The sequence below is a fragment of the Chroicocephalus ridibundus genome, chromosome 1 (assembly GCF_963924245.1).
Source record: "Chroicocephalus ridibundus chromosome 1, bChrRid1.1, whole genome shotgun sequence".
In the NCBI taxonomy this organism is placed as follows: Eukaryota; Metazoa; Chordata; class Aves; order Charadriiformes; family Laridae; genus Chroicocephalus; species Chroicocephalus ridibundus.
The window spans coordinates 120,820,853-120,843,179 of record NC_086284.1 but is presented as its reverse complement, the minus strand read 5'-3'; the positions used below and the strand labels follow the sequence as shown (position 1 = coordinate 120,843,179).

At 39.1% G+C, this 22,327-nt stretch overlaps 1 protein-coding gene across 3 annotated transcripts in view; it reads left to right on the top strand.

Moving 5' to 3' along the window:
- EPHA3 (EPH receptor A3) overlaps positions 1–22,327 on the top strand; it is a 234,489-nt gene that overhangs the window by 164,321 nt on the left and 47,841 nt on the right. For 2 of the 3 annotated variants that reach the window (XM_063348952.1, XM_063348969.1), the window contains exons 6-10: positions 7,029–7,153; positions 13,764–13,926; positions 16,306–16,408; positions 16,871–16,938; positions 21,257–21,382. In XM_063348952.1, the coding sequence (XP_063205022.1) occupies positions 7,029–7,153; positions 13,764–13,926; positions 16,306–16,408; positions 16,871–16,938; positions 21,257–21,382 (585 nt within the window). The remainder of the gene's footprint in view (positions 1–7,028; positions 7,154–13,763; positions 13,927–16,305; positions 16,409–16,870; positions 16,939–21,256; positions 21,383–22,327) is intronic. The other variant, XM_063348961.1, reaches the window with a different exon arrangement.

The window sequence follows — 22,327 nt, the reverse complement described above, 5'->3', positions numbered from 1 at the left end:
TGTGGAAGGCATTTGCTATCTCTTTTAATAAAAAGAGGGAGAAATGAGAACATGAATGTGCAACACTTAATGAAGTTTGCTTTTAATTTAGAATTTATTTGTAAGAGTGAGAAATGAGCTCTGATAATTATTTGTCTGGTGACATCTGCTGCCCAGAAGGTTGCCTTTCTCTGCACTTGAGAGCAAAATCAAGCAGCCGCCTTTTAGTATAATTCCTGCTTGAAACTGCTTGTTTTCCCCTTCCTAGTTCCCTACTACCTTTTCTTCATGGCACCTGTGCGATGCCTGCAACCGCTCTGGAGTCTCTGACCACAGGCTGGAGTCCACCAGCTTCCAGATGCATTACCTGCCATAATGCAGGCAATCATCCATTAAAATAACCGTGAACAAGTCAGTTTTTAAAATGTTTTGTCCTTTTTCTGGGAGAAACATTCGCAGCTCTCGCACACGGGCTTTGTTTCATCCAAAGTTAGGCTCCTTCTATTTGTCCCTAAAGTTTTGTCCTATTTTTTTCCTCCTTCATTTTGAATCATACAACGATAGAATAGTTTGGGTTGGAAAGGACTTTTAAAGGTCATCTAGTTCCAACCCCCCTGCAATGAGTAGGGACATCTTCAACTAGATCAGGTTGGTCAGAGCCCTGTCCGACCTGACCTTGACCTACCATCCAAGGATGTGGCATCTACCGCCTCTCTGGGCAACCTGGTCCAGTGTTTCACCAACCTCATCGTAAAAATTTCTTCCTTATGTCCATTCTAAATCTTCTCTCTCTTAGTTTAAAATCATCACCCCTAGTCCTATCATAATAGGTCCTGCTAAAAAGATTGTCCCCATCTTTCCTGTAGGCCCCCTTTAAGTACTGAAAGGCTGCAATAAGGTCTCTCTCACACGTTTTGAGAATGTGTGTAAATGTCCAGATCTTGATGGCCTTCTCCCAGAAACTGGGAATCTTTTCACCCACTTAGTTATGATTGCATCCTGCTGGGATCCAGCGTGAGGGTCCCTGACACTGACATGGGCCTCTTGCTGCTGGGGTGGCTAGACTCCCTAATGACATGGAAGGACAGGGAAGGTGCATTGCGTTCTGGCTGACAGTCACCTAATGATGTTAGAGAATCAGATGACATTTTACAGCCCAAGTCATAAAAATATATTGAGCCTGCTTCAGCTCAAGGAAAAGGTGCAGGAACACAAACACAAGTACTGTGCTAGTTTAACTACGTGTCCTGCAGATTAAAGGGCAAAGGACTGTGTCTGCAGGCACGTTGAAGAGGTGGGTAATAGTATCTGGAAGAGGAGCGTGTAGGGTTTAGCAGGTTTCCAAAGTGTTGTTAAAGCGTAACTGTTTCCTCCTCCTCCTGCCTCCTGGGAGGCACCTGGGGACCCAGGACTGACTGAGCCTTCTTGGAATGTGCCTGTGGTATCAGCCTTGCTTCTGCACAACCGCCTAGAGGGAGGCAGCACCTTTAACTGCACTTAACAGAGAAAGTAAATAGTAATGCAATCAGAGAAGGTTTAAAATAGTGCAACTCCTGCTTTCTGTGTCTGTGAGCAGGCTTCTGTAATAAACCCCTTCAATGTTAATCCACAGACTAGAAGCTGGAGATGTAAAGGATCCAAGGACAAGAGTAGCAGTTCATACAGACATTGTGTTCATGTGATCACGTCATGGCGGTGTGGCGTCATTATACTGATTTGCGAGTCGTTGCTTAGGACTCTGTCACAAATTGAATGTTGGTTGGTAGTGCAACGGTTGGATGAACCTAACGTTAGAAAGGCTGGTTCACAAAGCCCCAGATGTTGAGTTCTCGTTGCGCGAGTGAAATGTGTATGTGCAGCGTTATGAGCAGTGCCGGACCCAGCCATGCACGGGCGCCTAATGCTTGCACCGGGGTGAGTTCCCTCGTGTAGCCTGACTCTGTGGATGTGAGTTTCCTAGAGAAACTACGTCTAAGCGGGAGATCAGTTTGGTATTACCACTTTAACTCGAACAATAGTTTTGTGGTTTGGACACTGGAGCCCTCTTAAGATTTACAGATTTGGGTTTGAGTCCCGGTGGATCCTACTGTCAGAGGCTGCAGATTTAATTTTCAGATTATGATCTTTATTTACTGCTCTTGTTCCACATTACCTCCTAGGGGCTTCATAGACATTAAATAAAATTTATACATTATATCAGATGACAGTATTATGATTAGATAATCATCAGTTTTCTGCAGGAAAAAAAAAAAGGAACAAGCCTTCCATTTATTCATCGGTGCAGAAGAAGTTGCAATTTGGGTAATACAGTCAGTTCTGCTGGCTTAGATATGTTCTTGGTCACCATCTTTCAGCATAGCTTGGAATATTTTACATTCTAATGCTGATAGCTGGTTGTAAGCAAAAGCTGGAAGTGAGCAGGCCATGGTTATTTTAGAACGAGGTCCTTCCCTAAAATTTAATTTGTGTTCTAGAGACCTAAGAAAGAAACAACAGGACTCTAAATATTTCAGCAGTTGTACACACGTGGCTTCCCAAAGTTAATACTGAGTTCTGTCTGTCACAGGACAGGGAATTTACTTCCAGTATACATCTGTAAGCCAGTCACATATGAAAACAATAACCAAGAAATAAGGAAAAAGTCAATAAGGAGATTTATATACAGGTGCTATTAAACTGGAGGAAAACAAATGATCTGTTGGGGTCAGTTTCGCTGGGAAATCAGTTTGAGCAGAGTTTTATTGTTCTCTCTGCTAGGTCCTTCATGTTATTTGCTTGCACCTTTAATAGTCATGAGTGAGGAGGTTTTTACACTTGTGAGTCTAAGCTCCCTGGATCATTGCGTTCGTTGCCTTTTCAACGTCCACATTCCCAGTTGTCAGAAATGCTACCTAACAGCATTGAGCGCTCAAAGTACATTTCCCCTTGTAACTCCAGGGAGTTTTGAAAGTTCATATTAACTGCTTAAACTAGTCATAAACCAGTTAGCCTGTAGTACCAGACAAATAGTAACCAGCTGATGCATAAAAATGCCACTATATGCATTCATGTGACTTTTGAGAATAAACCTCTTAGTGCGTGGCCACACAAGCCTAAATTATAAAAAAAAAAACCCCAATCTTATTCGGTGAAGAAGTTAAAAGCACTAATACATTAATCAAAACAGCAATAAAAATGTAAATATATAGAGGTATACATACAGTACATGTCATAAGCTTTCTTTGCTGGTCTGCAAGACGCTGGACTGTTTGGAATACATAGTGTCCACAGCTCGGAGGCTCGGTAGCTGTTGGAGTGGCCTGGCCACAAGATTTATCCAAAAATCACTGAAACTGCATTTATTCAACTTCTTAGTCTAAATAAGTACTCTTTTTAAGTTTTACCTTGAAATGTGTATTTTCTAAATGATATATTAATTTAAACTAATTTTGTGTTGATATTGATGCTTTAATATAATTTTTAAAACTTCTGTTTATCTAAAAATCTTAGTAATGTGTCATTTTTGGCTAAGCCATAGCGACAAGATTCTTTTTGTCAATGGGAGCTGCAGACATTTAAAATATTTGTTGCAGCATTCTGTTGTTGCGCAATCTAATTGTCTTTCAATTTAAGAAAAGAAAATCCTGGAACTGCAATGAAAAATGGATATTCTAAATATGAAATACTTCTTTTCTGTAGCCTGATTTTGAATTCTGTCTCATTCTGCCGTGGTTATTTAGTGGTGTTCAGGAAATAGGAAGCTCTCAGGTCCCTCTTTCTCGTCCAGAAGACTAAAACCTACAGTTTTTATAAGAATCACTGAATATATAGTCTTTATATGCAGATAGTTCGTTTTGGTTTTATGTGCATCACTGCTCATGGTGGTGCCTTTGTTGTTTAATGGTTTATAATGTTAACTTCCTTTAACTGCAGTTTCTCTCTTTGCTGGAATTTCAGACTTTTCCAAGTGAACAGTAAAATACAGTTGCTGGTGAGGAGGGAGGACTAGCTGTGCTGCAAAATGGAAACTAAGGCTGACTTCTACTTTGGGCCAGAAATGGTTGCTCTGAGATTAACATAGCTTGCTTGACTTGATTGGAGGTAGTCCTTTTCTGCTTCATAGGATATATTCAAGAACACTTGAGAAAAACAAAGAAAAAAACCCCACCCTATTTTTAAAATAAGTATATATCAGAAGACGTTTTAGAACACAGGTTATGTGTTTTGATGTATTACATTGTATTCTAGGGATGCGTACATGAAGAAATGAATGCAAATTAGTGCAAATGTCAAGCTGTTCCTCCTAAATGCTCCAAACCTGAGCTGGGGCCGTAGGTCAGGAAGGCGCTTCTGTTGTCATATGACCGTCCCTGGGCAGGACAGTACGTACTTACAGTTTACCTTAATTCTTCCTGTATCTTAAATCTATTGACTGCAGTAGAATTAAGCATAAAGTTAGAAGTCATCTGGACAATATGTTGTCTTAAATTACCAGTACAGTACATGGCATAAGCTTTCTTTGCTGGTCTGCAAGACTCTGGACTGTTTGGAATACATAATGTCCGTAGCTCGGGGGCTCAGTAGCTGTTGGAGTGGCCTGGCGTGCAGCGCTGTGTTGCAGAACTTGGATCCGTTCTGTGCGTGGGATTAAAAGTGCCTAAAACTTTGCGTTCCCTGTGATTATCCATCTCCCCTCCATTTGCCCATGCGGTGGGATGCTGTCTCTTCCAGACACTCTGTATGTGTAATTTCTAAGCAGCTTTGGGAACCCTGGGGATTAGAAAAGGTATATGAATGTTTTATAATGTTATTGATAACTGCAGAACAGACGCTTTTCTAATAAACTGCTGTGAGATAAGTTACTGGTAGCATCTGTGGAGATGTGTGTAAATGAGCTCAAAATAATTAATACTGTGTTAGAAGAAAGCTTTTTTTGAAGCACATCTGTATTGGAGCATATAAGATTATTTCAGCCTGCCATGAGGATTTGTTATAGTACAAATTACCATAATTTATTAGCGGAAAAGCCATTTCTGTTAATCATGTATTAATTATTCATAAAATCTGTATTAATGTTACCTTAGTGGGAAGGGTTACCAGCTGGGGTACTGAGCTTGGCAATCTATTCACATACAAAAAAAGATGAACAGCTTGTCTTAAAAAGAAGACATAAAAATGACTTACAAGAACCTAAAAGCAGCGAGCATGTGTATGTGAGTTAACATAGAGCTGGCTACGGTAGAATAGTCCAGCCAGCTAACCACTTTGTATTTTGGCTGTAGCACTGGTTTGTGCCTAAGTGGAATTCAAGTAGAATTACTGAAGGATGTTGGTTATAAACCGGTCCTGTGTACCTTGCCCTGATGCTTTTCAGCTCTTCAGCAAGCATAGATCTGGTGAGTCCAAGTAAAACAGAAAGAGACATTTTCCCATTCTACTTCAAAAAAAACAAAGACGACAACTAAAGCCCCAAAATAACTCAAAAATTTGATTTCAGTAATTTAAATTTAGGATAAAGTCTTCCTGCTGGGGAGAAAAAAGAAAAAACAAAAGACCACAAAAAAAAAAGCATTTTTGCAACTTTTTAATCCTCTCAGAAAGCTATTGTGAACCATGTGACATGTGAAAGTGCTGCTCAGAGGATGTGTTTCAACCCAGAACAAATGTGGAAGTGTGTGTATATGTATTTGCTTGTGTGGGTGTATGTAGCTTCCTAGATGTTCTACTCAATTAAAGGAGGATGTCAACATTTAGATTATGACTCAGAGCTTGAAGGTACGTTTTGGTGGAAGTTTAGCAAAATCAAACACAGAATGAATTTTCCAAAATTTATTTTAATTAAAACTACTCCCCGCCCCCCCCCCCCCCCGGATTTTGAAAGGTCTCTTGCAGGGATGAAAAGCCAAAGAGAAAGGGCACTGGCTAACGTATGCAAATGTGTAATGCTTGTGAAGTGGCTCTAGTTTTATATGAACGGTAAAAGCTTCATAGGATTCAACTGAAATAAAATTGTTTAGATCAGCTAGAGCCTTTTTATTAGGACAGCACAATGTTGAACTTATAAACACATTTGTTTTACATGTTAAGATAAAAGACTGTTTACTGGTAAAAGATCTTTTTTTAAAATGACAGTTACAACCTTTAATGTGTGATCTGTAACCTATCGTCTCATGAATTTTGGCCAAAGCCATGGAAGAAAAGCATTTGGAGTGGGAAGCCAACCCAAAAGAAACAGAAAACATAATTAAAAAAAAATGCATAGCTTTCAGTGAGTCCAGGAAACCTAGGCCTGGTCTTGGAACAATGCATAGAGCTGTGTGGTCTAAAGCTGAACTGATGTTCAAGAATCTTAGGTAATTATGATTTCTTTTTCTGTAACGTTGATAGTACTTCCAAGTTTTGGGTGGTGGGTGAGCCTGTGGCATGCAATCAGTTGTCACGCCTAACTGATTAATACAGATCAGAAATGAGGTTACTTTGCAGTTTAGATGTTTTTCTTCAAATTTCATTTTCAAAGAAATGTGGTAAAGGAGAAGTGTATATGGGAGCAATTTGTATCTGGAGAGCTTACCAAATAATATTATAAAAGAGGCTGTATTCTGCAGAATGCTGATAGTTACGACTAGCCGTGGATACCGGGAGGTCCTTGTACGTAATGCATCCCAGCACCGTTTTACACTTGCATATGAAAATGTTATCGGAGTTCTGCAGAGTCTGGTAATGATAATACTTCAGCATTATAACAAATAGGTAGTGCTGTTATTTTGTTCTCTTTTTTAGTATATCAAATGTATTTCATTGCTTACTCTGTAGTAGCAGATCGAAACCATCTGCTGTCTTGCCACTGGTCCACCAGTCTAACAGAAAAATCTCAGTTCATTTTCCTTGAGGCCAGCATGCTTTAAGGCATGTGTACTAGGACTATAATCCAGCTGCTGAATGTTGACACAAGTCCAGACCTATGCTTGTGAGTCTTTTAAATGGAAAACGGCACTCTTTGCCAAGGATTGGAACAGAGATAAACTCAATTTGCTTTTCTCTCTTCCCTCCTCCCCCCATCCCCTTTGCAGCTCCATCCCCCATCACAGTCATAAGGAAAGACAGGACATCCAGGAACAGCGTGTCTCTGTCTTGGCAAGAACCTGAACACCCCAATGGGATCATCTTGGACTACGAGGTCAAATACTATGAAAAGGTGGGAAGAAAGATTGAAGGGGAGGTTTTTGTGCTGGTAATGAAATGTAATTTCTGTAATGAAATGGTTGCATCTTGCCTATGTTAAGTATTAGAGCCACCTCTGTTCACTCACTCTGCCTCCATGACACCAAGTGTTGACACCTTCAATTTTTGGTAAGGAGAACTTACTGAAAATATGAAGTGAAATTAAGTTGTGCTGTCTACCAACTTCATCCCCAAGCGTATCAGAACAAATAGAGAAAGTAATGTGGACAGGCTGTAATACTTTTTTTTTTTTTTTTCTTGAGTACAGTTTACTTACTCAGTTCTGTTATGCTGTCAGTGTTCATACATTTATTTGTCAGCATCTGTGTGTTGGTGCTTCCCTGTGGCATAAGCATCTTTTACACAAAAATGATTTGGAACAGAGATGGGCAATCCTTTTAGTGACTGGTTTGCACCATGAAAGTTTCCACTTGTCATGAATAACTGAATTCTACATACAATTTATGTGAATAACTACAAATCAAAGAAAATCTGCTATTAAATAGTCTCTGCTTTATATTGACATTTTCTTGTATTTACAACTGTTGATTTCTACATCATATATAGATCTGTATTAGAAAAAAATAAATCTTCTTAACAGAATGGGGTTTTTTAGTAAATATTACTGGTAGAATTAAAAAGACCATAAATTGATGCAAAGATTGCGAAGAGCGGTATTAGCCATTTTTAGATAGACTATATTGCTACAGAATTTGACAAACTTTTTCAAAGCGTAAGAAATAATGATGTAGCATTTACTAATGCTGTTCGTATCTAGAAATCAGGCTTGTATTTCATATGTACCAGGGAAGACATGGTGCCAATATCTACCTAGAGGTTGCTGTTAAAAAGACTCCATGGGTAGTCAGTTACTCTTCAGAAAGTTTTCTTGTGGAGTTTACCAGTGGGACAATCTGTGTATATATTGATAGACTACACCCGATCTCCAGTCAAAGAATGGGGACCAGAAGGCTATATTTTGAAAAGATTTCTCCCAAATTAAGATGCCATCTGATTTTGGGTGGAGTTTTTTGGTGAGCGCTTGAACCTTCAAAGACCTCGGTAAAAATCTGACCGTGGGTAGTACTGCTGATAAAAGGGGGAAAAGAAAGCTTCCTAACCATTTCAGCTCAGTCTCACCTTATAGAGCAGTAGCCTATGGACTTTCACTTTGGTTTTTTTTCTGTTATTTCAATGGGGATAGGATCAAGTCCAGATCCTAGGCTTGAGAAGTAAAAGAGAACTGGCTCATACATCAGGTTGTCCTTATTTGTACATCCTCACCACTGAAGGGACGCGGGAATTATTTAGACTCTCTTGTTTCCAATTTTTTTAAAGAAAAGAATATAGATGCTGCTTATAAGTAAGACTTGCAAGAGGTATGTAATGCCTGAAGGACCCCAGAGCTTCAGCAGCTTTGCACGGGCCAGGTTATTTATCGGCACGATTAATTTGTGCTTCATTTGGGACCGACCTGGCTGCTCTTGCTGCTGGTGACTGTACCTTTGTTTTCCAAGAGCTGCGGAAGCCCTGTCTCAGCTCCATTTCCAGTCTTGCCTGGGTGGCTCTGCACAAGGACCGCGGGGTGCAGGATGATGCTGTTGTGTGCGCAGACTGACCGTGCGGCTGCTGTTCCCAGCGAGCCTATCCAGCCTTGTGGGGCAACTGGTCATCATAAGACAGCTTCGTAAGACAACCAGTCTTATGAGGCCGATCTTGCACATGTGTTTCTTCCCTTTGAAGTCTGTGATCAAGAGTTCACATGCACCAGACAGCTTTCTTAGACCAACTGCTTGACAATAGGAGCCAGACCATTTAGAGCAAAGGGTTTTTAAAAAAACAACCTTCTGACACCAGTGTTTTTAATGTGTGGTCTGCGGCCCCTTGGGGGGTCAGAAGCCTATTCTTCAGGGTTTATGAAAGGTAACTAAGAAAAGCAAATCTGTTGTCAGGAGGCTTTAACTCAGTGCCCTTTTTTAGGTCTGCAAAATGAAAGAGGTTGAAAACTACTACTCTGTACATGTTAAACTTACCTGAGGTCAGAGCAGCCCGTGCTGGACTGTTACTCTTCATTTCTTCTCCAAACACCTTCGGAAGATGCTGCTTTTCAGTCTGAGATCTCTAAGCAGTCACCCCCCCTCCCTGTCCCGTGTCATCGTCCCCCCCCCACACACACCCTTTTGAAAAGAGAGATTTCTTTTTAAACTGGTCCAGCCCGTTTGATTTTCTCCTTCAGAAATCATCTTGGTTGTGCTCATCAAAAACCCCACTGCTGTTAAGCAGCAGCTGCCAAGAAATAAACCCTTCACAGTTAGCAATCTGGGTATTTCTCCTCACAAGTCATACCTGATTGCTGGTAGATGATTTATGTTGAGCCATTTTTTTCACACCTGCTTGTTTTTTACTTGCCATACCTTTTGTAATCTCTTAGAAATTAATAAATGCAGCCTTAATAGAGTAATACAGGTCAGCCCAATTCTATCATACACCTTGTCCCTGCAAATGTGGCTTTTTTTTTTTTACTTTCTTAAGTTGTTTGTAAATTTCAAAGAATGTGTGATATTTATGGTCAACTGCACATTAGTGATATTCAGGATGTTAGAACAGATTTGGAATAAAGATAGAATGGCCTGTATCTAAATTATGATAGCATGTAGTTATTTTAATGCATTAGTGGCATAAAGTATCTGGAAAATACTTATTTTCTGCAATGGTAATTAATTAACCTAGTCAGGTTGGTTTTTTTTTTAAATAGTGATTTCACTTGTGTAAGGAAGAGAGAATAGAGCTTTATGTGGTGTTTCTAGAGAAATTAGGAGCTACAGTTTTGGGAAACTTTTAACTTTTTGGAATGAACCTGTGGGGTTCTAATGCATAACATCGTGAATTGAGAGTGACAGATTTTCAAGCTTACTGTTTGGAATAGAATTTTATTTTCTGTAAAAATATATAGGGCCAGTATATATTCTGAGGCCCCAGTTAGGATTTATTCAAAACATTTAAAAGAAATAAAATGTTCTTTCAGAGTAGTACTTTGTGGAACTTCGGGGCACTTATTTTATGTTGGAGCATAACATTTTATGTTACGTTAATGGTATGAAGTGACACCCAGTCTAGTCCGTCAATATAATGCTTTGCTGGATTTTAACTGTCCCAGCTATCAAAGTGTATGTATAACAAAAGGCTGGTTTTGTTTTGTTTTTTTCTTACACAAGCAGATAATTTTGTCCTTGCTTGCATAATTATGTTCTCTGGAAGAAGTATCTTGTCATGCAAAAAGCCCTTGTCTCCTAAATACCACACATAAACTATTAATTGCTTCATTTAAATGTGTGGCTTAGAATTATGATAACTAAATTGCACACAATTTATTAAGGTGAAGTCTGCTGCAAACAATGAGTGAGGTTTCATTGCAGTGTCACATTAGTAAAATAGATTTGCCTTTGCCATCATTGAAATAGTGTACTCAGTAGACTGGTTAAAGCCAAAAAGTAAATAATGATATCTAGCTCTTTCTGAGGCTGAAAAACTAAATTATATGCAAATGCACTTAGTTGCTTTTAAACCCTCATTATTCTGGCTTTGAGGGTAGGTAGGCCACATATGTTCCACAGGGTTTTTTAGGAACTGTCGTATCGACGAAAAGCTCAAGGCTGGCACTAGTGGGAAGCAGTATCTTTGGGACTGTGGGTTCCTCCCAGAGATGTGTAGTCTGGTCTGCCTCTCAAGCGTATGTGCAGATGATGGAGAAAATGTTCTTCCTCGTATAATATAAACACTTACTGTACTTATCTGAAAAAGGACATACTGTTCACTCTCACTAGTACTGCCACTATAAATGTTAAATGTATCCAAAATGTGTCTTTTCTAAAACATAGTTTAAAATTATAAAATGTCATTTGCAAATGAGACACTAACGGCAGTGGGATTTGCTTCCCAGTAAAGACTGTGTCTGGTAAACTATGCAGAAATATTCAGGAAGAATACGCTTTGTGCATCCAAGTTCAAATTTATCATCAGACAGAGTGTTTGATTAAATTTCTGCTTGGCAAAGACTGACTTTCCTTTTTGTATATTCCTTCTGCTTATGGCAGCTACAGTGCTGTATCTCTGAAGTTTTACTTCATCCCCAAGAAAGATAAACTTGGGCTTTTATGTGGTGTTTCACTGATTTGATTACTAGTAACATAAAAAATGACTTACAAAATATGTGTGTAAAAAGCTTACCATAAACTAAGATACCATGACATCCTCCATACCATTGTTTTAAACGTTTATTTTCCAAGTTCCATTGCGGATTATTAACAGACAGGGCCATGACTGTATTTTCCCTTGCACGTATGTATCTGCACAAGAAGGAAATGTTTGCGTTCCATAAAAGCAGCCTGAAGTGAGATCAAAATGAATGTCCAGTCATAGCATACACAAAAGATTTCACGTTTTAAAAGACAAGATTATTATGTCTTTGAAATTAAAATAGTTGCCTACATTCAGCTGAATGATGAGATAAGGAAAGCCTGCAAATTATAATACTAGGCCTTCGTTAGTTCAAAAATAAATAATTTTACACAACCCTGTTAGCTCATTAGAATGTCTTCCTGTAAGTTTTCTCCCCTGAATTTATAACAGAAAACTTTTTCAGAGAGGTATCGAGAAACCATGAGGAGGTCCAATGCTGACTTCCTTTTTATTCTTAGTGTGTAATGAAAATGGGCCATGGTAAACACTTCTATAGTCATTCTCTGAAGACTAGGTCCAGCTCACCCTATTTGAGGTTTTGATTCTGGATGGTAACTTTTAGGCACAGGCTTTAACTGCCTTTTTTTTTTTTCCCCTTTCACTGTGATTACTCATATGCATAACGTCGAATATTGTGTGGAGATTCTGGCATTTTCCCTAACTATGGTGTAAATGTTTCTGTTTCTCTCTATAACAAAGCCTGCCAAGAACAGGGTAGTTAATCTTTTGTAGCACCAAAGTGAACAGTTTCTGATGTCAACCTACTAACTTAGGATAAACCTAACTTTCTTACTCTAGACAGCACTGTAGAGCAAACACTCTAAAACAGCTCTAGTCAGTTGAACTTTTCATGTGAAGGTGAGATGGCCTTGACAATGAGTGTGGTATTTGCCAACCTCTGCACTTGTGCATTGGCACTTGAGCGTTTTCAGAGTTAAACGTGTTAGTACCTTGCAAGCTAACGCAATGCCATAAAACATAGTGGGAATTAGGTGAGATTGTTTGCATCTGACATACGTTAACTAACTCAGTTTCTGCTTTCAACCAGGCAAAACTCAATGGTTTTAGTGTATTTCTGTGTTCAAAGTAAAAGGGCAGCATATGAAATCCCCACCACCTCCCGAATAAAAAAGCCGGTCGTTGCAAACCTGAACAACTGAGATTCTCGCAGTCCCCACGTGTGTGGCTGCTGTCCAAGATTTTTTCTGAGGTGATTCCAGCTGCCATTTTTAGGAAGCCAAAAATGCTTTTTTGGTACAGGATGGCTTTAGTACAATAAGCAATACCTCAGGCCACAAATGCATGCTTAAATTTTTAGACTATGTGCTTACAGTGGAACTGGGACGTACTTCTATCAGAATTAGTTTTTTACACAGTGTGAAGCTGTATCCAAACTTAGTAAATTACAAAACGGCCCATTTCTTAATTATATAAAAAGTCGTTATGTCAGAAATAGGTCACTATTAATCAGAGTGTGGTTTTGAGCATATTGTTTATACTGGACATACACCTTGCTCTATAGCAAAAAGCAGCAAGGAGCACACACACGTTTCCTTTCTGACTGCTAAAGGCCAAGATTCACTCAGGAGCAAGTTCAGCGGGATTTTGCCCAAATGAGGATGGATGCATCAGTCTCATAGATTTTTATAGCGTGATAGAAAACCAGTTATATTTGCCTGTTCACAGAGCTGAGGTGAGGAGCCTGAGTGGAGTTTCTCTTCTGACTGTTATAAAGGTAAACACTGTCTTGTAAAATGTAAGGCAGTAAAAACTACATCCTGCAATAGCTCTTCAGGGCCCTGAAATGTCTAAGTTGGCTGTTTACATCTTCTAGTTCAGTGCTATAGGACAGCAAATCTGTTTTATGGTTTTCAAATAACATTTTAATTTTCATTTTCTTGTTGTATTACACACTATGGATAAAACAATGCAAAGCCATTTAATGAAATGCCCCATCCCTGGAAGTGTTCCAGGCCAGGCTGGATGGGGCTTTGAGCAGCCTGGTCTAGTGGGAGGTGTCCCTGCCCATGGCAGGGGGGTTGGAACTGGATGATCTTCAAGGTCCCTTCCAACCCACACCATTCTATGAAATGTCATAAACTCAACATGTCTAGAATTTGATTTTTAGCAGAAGGCCGTAGAAACTCTAATGATTTTGAATTCTTGCTAATCAAAAGACTTTTAGCTGATTGAAAATGAATGGCTGTACAAGCATTTGTCAGGGTATAAATATTCAAAAAATATACTGGTGCTCTCCAGGTGATATGTAGTAATTTTGTACCAACCGACTCTTGTTTCTGTTTTTTAGGGTGTGGTTTTAATCTGATAATTTCTCTTCCCAAAAGCAGGAACAAGAGACAAGCTATACTATTCTGAGAGCCAAAGGCACCAATGTTACCATCAGTGGCCTCAAACCTGATACCACCTACGTCTTCCAAATTCGAGCCCGAACTGCAGCTGGATATGGGACAAACAGCCGCAAGTTTGAATTTGAAACCAGTCCGGATTGTATGTATTTGTTCAAATCATTTATTCTGACATCCTACCCAGCTTCTGACTGTTTTGAATGGCTGCTTTTGCTCCCTGTCTAGTTTAGTAAATGCGTCTCATAACTATTTACGATGTGTCTTTCTGAGTAGAGTTACTATACAACTTTATGTTTTATCATTAAACTTGAAACATGCTATAAAGAGTGTACCATGAATATCGCAGGTGGTATTTTCTTCCATTCCCTACCCGACCTCTGCCTTGTGCCAGAATCAATACCTGCCGAGAGAGGAAGTTTGGTAGAAAACTGGATTCACAGCCACGTGCTGTTCCAAATTTTTGGCTTGAACCCTGCAGACTGTAAACCCCTGCTCCAAGAGAATTAATATTATATTGGTCCGTTGCTCCTGTGTGTCAGTGTGTAATTCTCCGTGTTGCCATGAAGTGTAGCTGATTTCTCCTGCGCAGCCTTGAAACGAAACTAATATGCACAGGCTGGGAAGGATGGTCATTCAGTTGAGTAGCTGGTCAGGGAGTTAGGCAGTTTTGGGTCCTTCCTCCTCTCTGTCACTACGTTTCTGGGTGGCCTTAAGTACTTCTTTACTGGTCCAGCACACCTTTTTCTTTTCTCTAACGCCTAGATAATAACATTATTTAACTGATGACCTTATTGTTATTCTTTATAAGTTCTGTTGTTATATCAGAAAGATTCTTGGTAGAGCTCATCAATTTAAAAGTTACTTTTCTTGGTACTATAAAGTAAATCAGACCTTTTGTTTCCTAGAAGCAGCATGTGGTTTAATGCATCAAAGAGTCAGCCTCTGTTTAGGTACCCAGTTACCGATGTAGACTGATGCTGTATAATCAAAGGCTGTTTGCTTTTGAGAAAGTAGGACTTTCACAGAAGACTCATATCCACCATTCAGAGTTATAACACAACTAAGGACTATAATTCTGATACGCTCTCATAAGGCTTGTTCATATACTCATGATAAGGCTTGAGAACCCGTGATGTAAGAAGTGGTCTGCTAAAAGCGACAGAGTTTTAACCGAGAAGGAGTAGCATAAGCCAATTGTTCTTGCAGTTGGCATCCATGTACTTTTGTGATATATTATGTCTTTCATCCCCACTTTGTTCTCCCCCACCTCAGCTCTTATTCTGAAAAGCAAACAAGCCCCTTTTTAAAAAAAAAAAAAAAAATAGTTACAAATTGCTGTTATGGTGACACATGGCTTTGGCATACTGGATGAAACTGGAACTCAAGATAGGACAGACAAGTACAGCAAGGAGAAAAAAAATCAGTTGTAGTGGTAACAAATTTCATAATTTAGAAGTTAATGAGTTTTTTCTGCAAAGTAGTAGTAACAATACTAATAATAATGATGTAGCTGACCGAAAATGTGGAAAGTGACAGGAGTCAGTGGTGCACATCTCGATAACCAGTGTACAAGTTATACAGATAGACACCAAATTGCATAACTTTTTCCTATTGCCAAGTTATCATAGCTGCGTGAGTACTGTTGTAGGTGTGTAATAGGCAGAGGCTTCTTCCCAAGGGGAATGGTGTGACTTCAAGCAGTCATGTAGACAAACTGCCCAATTTGTGGGGAGCAGGTGAGCTAGCTTTCAGGTAACAGCTAACTTGAAGCATAGTGCCAAGGAGCCTAATTCTGCTACGCCTTGTGAAGTTCAATGGGTGTCTGCTGAAGATTGTTCTTAATACCGAAGATCTGAAGATGTCCTGTCGTTGTGTATCTGTCCAATACACCAAAGCTCCATGCATAGGGACTGCTGGGAAGCATCAGACATAAGGCAGAAAATAGCACTTCTTTTTTTCTATAGGCAGTAATTAACCACGGATAATTCTTCTGTCTGCTTCTGTATTCTATGGCTTTGGACAGCCTTCACAGGGATACTGTCAAGCTTAACTGGAAAGCTTAATTCATTAAGGCGCTTTCCATCATGCAGAAGTGAGAGTAAGAGTGATTGATTATTGACTGGCTAGGATTTCTTGCCAAGGAAAAACTCCTTACTGGCCATGACTCTCTCTCTCTATATATATATGTGTATATATATGTATGTATGTCATGGTATGTATGTTTGTATTTACACACATGTTTATATAGAAGTATCAGTTTAACAGCACTTACTATAATCAGCAAGAGTAAAAATCATCTGTAGCAGAAACAACTTTGGTAAACTGTCAAAGATGACCGTAGTCTTTTGTTTTCTTTCTTTGTATTTATTTGTCTGATGAAAAATGACTTAGTAGATTAAATATTTGGCAGGACACCAAATGCTAGATAGTGATGACTAAATCTGTCTGTTCCCTACATGAGTGTCAATTGTGATGTAATCAGTGTCTTGTGTATTTATATATTTTTGTGTTAACTTTCCAGCATTCTCCATTTCCAGTGAGAATAGCCAGGTCGTAATGATTGCCATTTCAGCGGCGGTAGCCATTATTCTCCTCACAGTTGTGGTGTACGTCCTGATTGGGAGGTTAGTTTATCGTCTGGTTTGCACATTTGCTCTCCCACTTCCATTTCCCCGAGGGGCCTTGACGAGCATGGCAGATGGGGTGTCGTCGGGCAGTAGCAGGGCTGGTTTGCACCTTCTCCTTTGTCTGCTGCCCAGGAGCTCCGAATACTGCTTCGTGCTCGGTAATGAGCCCGCTAACGTTAGCAGCCCCAATCATGCAGCAGTTGTTAAAAAATGCTATAAACACATTCTTAGGCAATTGTAAAATTAAACTGTAGGGGTCAAAAATCAACAAATCCTCTCATTAGCCAATTTCCTCAAATTCCCTGAGAACATAACGTGCCTCTATAGGGCACACAGAATGTAAATATCATTAAACTTTCAAACAGGCATTTAATTGTGGAGGGAAAACATTTTATTCTGTTTCCACCTGCAGTTAACATAAAATTCTCTATACTAATTTTTTTTCTCTGTTGCTTGTAGATTCTGTGGATACAAGAAGTCTAAACATGGCACTGATGAGAAAAGACTACATTTTGGGAATGGCCATTGTAAGTTACTGAAGTCTTTTAATGCTTTCAGTTCTGTTTAATTCATCCCCTAGATAACTGGTATTTTTCAATTTAAAAAAAAAAAAAAAGTTATACCGCACTTAAAACAAGGTGAAATTGAGAAGAGAATTATCTCTTCTCATGTGGGCAAGGAGATTTTCCCCAAACAATTATTCTTTGTTTCAAATTCTTTCATCTGTGTTCAGGTTAGTAATGAGCAAAACATAGCTGTCTATGTTCAAACAATGCGTGTGGTTAGCAATATGATATTGAATCTGCTGTGCATTACTGAAATGCAGAGCGTAACTTCAACTTCCTCATTATCATCCGTATAAAGTCTAAGAAAGGGCAGTTGTTTGGTTTTTTGTTTTTTTTTCCCAAGGCAAAATATAAAATCAATGAAACCTGTGTTGATGACTACGGAAGGGACTGTGAAAATTTCTTGCTTGACAAAGTTGACCCACTAATAACTTAGTATGGAATTATTCTAAGCATAGGCTGAAAAGTGATTTGAAGTAGTTTCTTAAATTAAGAATATCTACTAAACAAGTGTCTCACAAATTAATGTGATTTTTTTAATCTATCTCTGTTTATAAACATGTGTTGTTCAAGTCCTGATTCCCTACTTGCAAGAATGAATAAGTCTATGCTTTCTTTGGGTCTCATCCAGAACTAAGAAGAGAGACTTTCTATTGATTTACGTTGTCTTTGTATCACAAAAATTGTATAGAGTTAAGGGTGTGAGAGTTTGCTCATCCCGAGGATTCTGGGCTACTTTTGAAACACATTCAAAAGCCAAACTCCAAGCCTATCTATTTCTGATGTTTGTGTACTTATTTTTAATAAGGCTAAACAAGACTTTATGCATGGCTGCTCTGGGTCGTTTGGCTGTTGCCTGTGAAAGGAACAGCGTGGAGCGAGATCCCATCCAGGAGATGCTCAGGGGAAGAAGTGTTGGTTTTCTGAGTGCAGGCACGTGTCCTGGCTACCGGGAAGAAGTAGCTTCCTGTGGCTGGAGGGGAACGTCATGTCCTGCAGTATTTCAGCTCCTCTCTGATCCTGGAGGCTCTCTGCAATGCGCGTAACCCCGCAGCACTCTTCCACAGCAGAGGAGCTGTGGATTGTGAAGACTAGATCACAGTCAAAGCTCCATCCATACCGTCTTTAAAATAGAAATAGATTAGTTTTGGAGCAGGAGAAGCTGAGGGGAGAGGAAAGTGATAGTTTAACATTCTATTGGGGGGACAGGATTCTTGGGTTTTTATCACTGCATTTTGGATTTTTTTTCATCTTACAGGGCAAAGATAATGCCCTTCATAAACACCAAGACTGGAAATGCCTTTTTTTCACCCGCAGAATTCTTGGTGTCTAAGCAACATGTTTTTAATAAGAAGCAGTAGTTTGAAACAGTTTCAGCTCCAGATAAATATCCTGCTACACCATGTAAACCACATTAAACCGTTTATTTCTATTGCTTAGCATGTTATAAGGTTAATGTACATGGGTTTTTTGCACACAACAGTGGCACCGTACCATCTGCACGAAAAGAGCTGTTGGTACCATAATTGGATGCCTCCCCACCAAATGTAATTGAATTAACATTTTAATGAGGGATTTACCTGCAGTAGTTGGAAATCAGAACTGCTTCCTAATCCCCGGGACAATGGAGTAACAGTTCTCTGACTGTTCATATTATTATTATTTTAAGTTTGGAGCCCCTCCTTCTCTCCAGAGAGCCGAGAGCATGCATATCCACAACACGTGCGCTCCTTCCCCTGCCCTGGCAGGAGACACACAAGCTGTAACAAGGGGTTTGCTTCGTGCAGCCCAACGACTGCTGAACCAGCTAGTCTCAAAAAAAAAAAAAATCTATACGGTTACATGTGGCCCATAGAATTAATGCTTCATCATCCAAATTTAATGAGGTTATAAAATAAAAGCAGCCAGTAAAAAAAGTGTCACAGACAAATAACAGGTCAGAGTTTGCTCTCCTTACTCCCACACAATGGAAAGCTGCAATCACTATTCTTAAACATGTCAGTGCTGTTAAATTCCTGTGGATTAAATTGCTTTTAATTTGGCTTTAGATATTTATGTACTGTTTTCTGAGTAGTGCCATGCTGATTCACTGTGTAGGAAGAACAGAGCCGATCGTGGACCTGGTATTTCTGTTAGAAATTCTTGAAAATTATTTATTGAGTTTACAGGTATTTATCTGTTAGGATTTGTATTTATGTACGTGTGTGGCTGTTGAAACTTTATTCTACTAAATTACAGTCTTTCTCAAAGAATAAGAAAATTGTTCCTATGAACTAAAAAAGGATAAAGTAACTTCCCTGGCTGTCGTAAACTTTCAGCATCTTAAATACAGCAGCTGGTTTATTTCAGTCAGTTTATTCTGAATTACTTTAAAAAAGGCTCCAGCCATGAACTATTCCCTGCAGCCTTATTACAAATCCTATAATATTACTTCAAAGGAGCAAAAATGTTTTACCTCCTCAGATCCTCTCCCTTTGCCTTCTTTGGCTAGGCCCTTTTTATTTTTTTGCTACCTTTAGGGCAATTCATGCTGTTAAAATGAAAATGTAAATTATTATGTTTGCACAGAATGAGCTGTAAAGTAGTACAGCTTAACACATGTGCATGTGTTTATTATCTGTTTTTCATGACAGAACCCAGTTACTATACAGGCTGCCCTTAATTATTGGTGTGAAGGGATTATTCTCCTTGCAGTCACCATCACCTGATCTTGGGAACCTCTGGGGTCAGCATTAAAAGTCTGCAGCCGAAAACCCCACAGTGCAGCAGCTTTTAATTGTTGTTATTTTTATTGGGGGTATGAGGGAGCCTGTAATGTACATTCAGCATGGACGGAAAGGAGCATTTACAAGATTTTTAACCAACAGCAATATACAGCCAATTACTTTTTGTTTTACTTGCAAGTAATTCTGTAATCATCAGGCTCTTGAAGGAAACACAGTCAGCGTTTAATGCCGTGCACACGCAGCCCTTGTGTTAAGAGCATGGCTCTTAGTTTGCATTGTTTTCGAGGCAATTAGCTTGGGAACTCAGTTTTATCATTTCTTTGTCAATTCTGAGGCCAATAAATCTCCATGAAATTGATCATTTATTTTTTTTTTACGTACACTTGGCATTGTTTGACAAAACAATGGTGTGCTCTACCTAATGGTCCAAAGGTGGGTTTTTTTTTCCCATCTGTGTAAGCCCAGCAAAAAAAAATTTAACTATTCTAGCAGACAACAAATTGATGCAGTCTAATAACGCCAAGCTGGAAAGGATATTCCTGAGTGGATTAAGGCAGTGTTTGTAAGGAAGAGTTAATATCTTTTACAAGACCAACTGGTGCAGTTAGGCAAAGCTAAAATACACATCCAGGAATGCAGGTTTTGTGTCAGAAGCAGAAAACTTTAAGCTGGTTGTAATGGTTATTTCACTTTTTGTTAACAAAACATGTTTGTGTTCTAAAATGAATGCAGAGGCAGGCGCACAAAGTACTCGGTACAAGCACAAGCAGGGCCTTGAGGCTATGTTTTGCCTTCAGCATCTTTGCTGGAGAGAAAGGTTGGGAATGATAATATGTTCCTTCCACCCCGCGCCCTGCTGGAGGAAGAGATGTGGAAAGCTTGAAACTGCCCCTAAAATCATTCAGTCATTTGACCTAACACTTGCCCTGGGCAAACAGAACAATCCCTGGCCAGGAAACTATAAAGGGGGACAAAATAATAACACGGATTTTAAGGTAACTGAGGGCTAGAACCAGACTAATAACAACTGTCTGCCACCCTAGTATGTACTAGCAGAGGGATTGAGGCAGAGGTGCCTTTGTTCGTGTATAATTTTCTTTTCTTATGCATCTAGTTGGAGGACACAGAATGAAAAAGTTTGAGTTAATGTGCTCACCTTAATATATTCCTAAGAACTTTTCAGGTTGACTGTAGCGTCACACGTTTTGTTCCTTGCCTTTTTGTTTTTACCTCAAAAGGGACAATATAAGGGAGCATCTAAATGTAGTGAGCTGGGGGGGGTGGGTGGTATTTTAATATTTGAAAAGCAGTTAAATATGGGAAGTGCAGATATATTTAAAATCAGTTTTCAGACTTCTGTGCAATAACTACGTTAGTGTCTCTGGTTTCACTCTATATTAAGATTCCCGAAGACCCATCAAAAGCAGTTTGATTTGAAGAAGCAGTATACCTTTTTCTTCTATTGATTTGATTCCTGTTGTCTCATGAGCTTTCTTTAGAAGGATTAATTAAGTCTAAGTAACATTTTTCTCTCTAAATTTGTTTTTACACAGTAAAACTCCCAGGCCTGAGAACTTACGTAGATCCGCATACATATGAGGATCCCAACCAAGCTGTGCATGAATTTGCCAAGGAACTAGATGCTTCTAATATATCCATTGATAAAGTAGTTGGAGCAGGTAATGACCATCAGATATGTTGAACTAAAGATAGCTTTTTGCTGTACATGCTGTTTTATATCTTTGGGTTTATATTTGTGACTGAGAAGAAAATGTTCTAAAGTCTTCAAATTAGTAGGTCGTATTTACAGCTGACTTCGGTGCATATGAAAAGTAAAGGGCACAAAGTTCTATTTTTTTCCCCAAAGAAAGGAGATAACAAGACAGTTTTTCAAAGGACACCCATCAGCCCACACTTAGATGCAGCACTGTTAGGAGTGAAAAGAGAGTTCAGCCTCACTTCTATGTTTCTCTTTAAAATCTGTCAGCACAGAAAACGGTATCAACTGTGAAGATGTTTTCTTTTTTTCCCTGAAAAGGACTGTTGACTGTTATGCCTTGAGTGAAACCACAAACTCATTTCATACCAGTCACCATGCATCCATCAGACTGCAATAACCTTTGGTCATTGGATTGATTTTGGTCACTGCTTTGGATTTGAATTATTGATCTAGGAGGAAAGGGTTGTCTGTCTGATAACTGATTGTCTGAACCATACAGACTCCATAGATTGTTGGGTTTACAGAAAACAAACTGTCAAAATGTGCAGATATTGTAGCAGAGGAGCCAGATTACAGAAAGTCTCGTCACACTGAGTTGTCCATGTTGCAATGCAGCACGTAGTTCCTGATAGGATGTGTGCTTGCTTCTTGAAGTGAAGGGGTAGATTGTCTTGTTGAGTCAGAAGATCATGAAGTGTTAGCTTTCCCGCTAAATTAAAGCGTTTGAGAGAAATACTATTGACTTTTAATCCATTGAAAATTACTAGTTCTTTCATTATTGATTTTTTGCTTCTCTCTGAATTTACTATTTGAATTAAAATCGTGAGATGAGAGAGACAGACTTCTAGCGCACAGTAAAAGATTTTAATTTGGAAGAAAATGTAGAACCAAGCTACTGTACTCA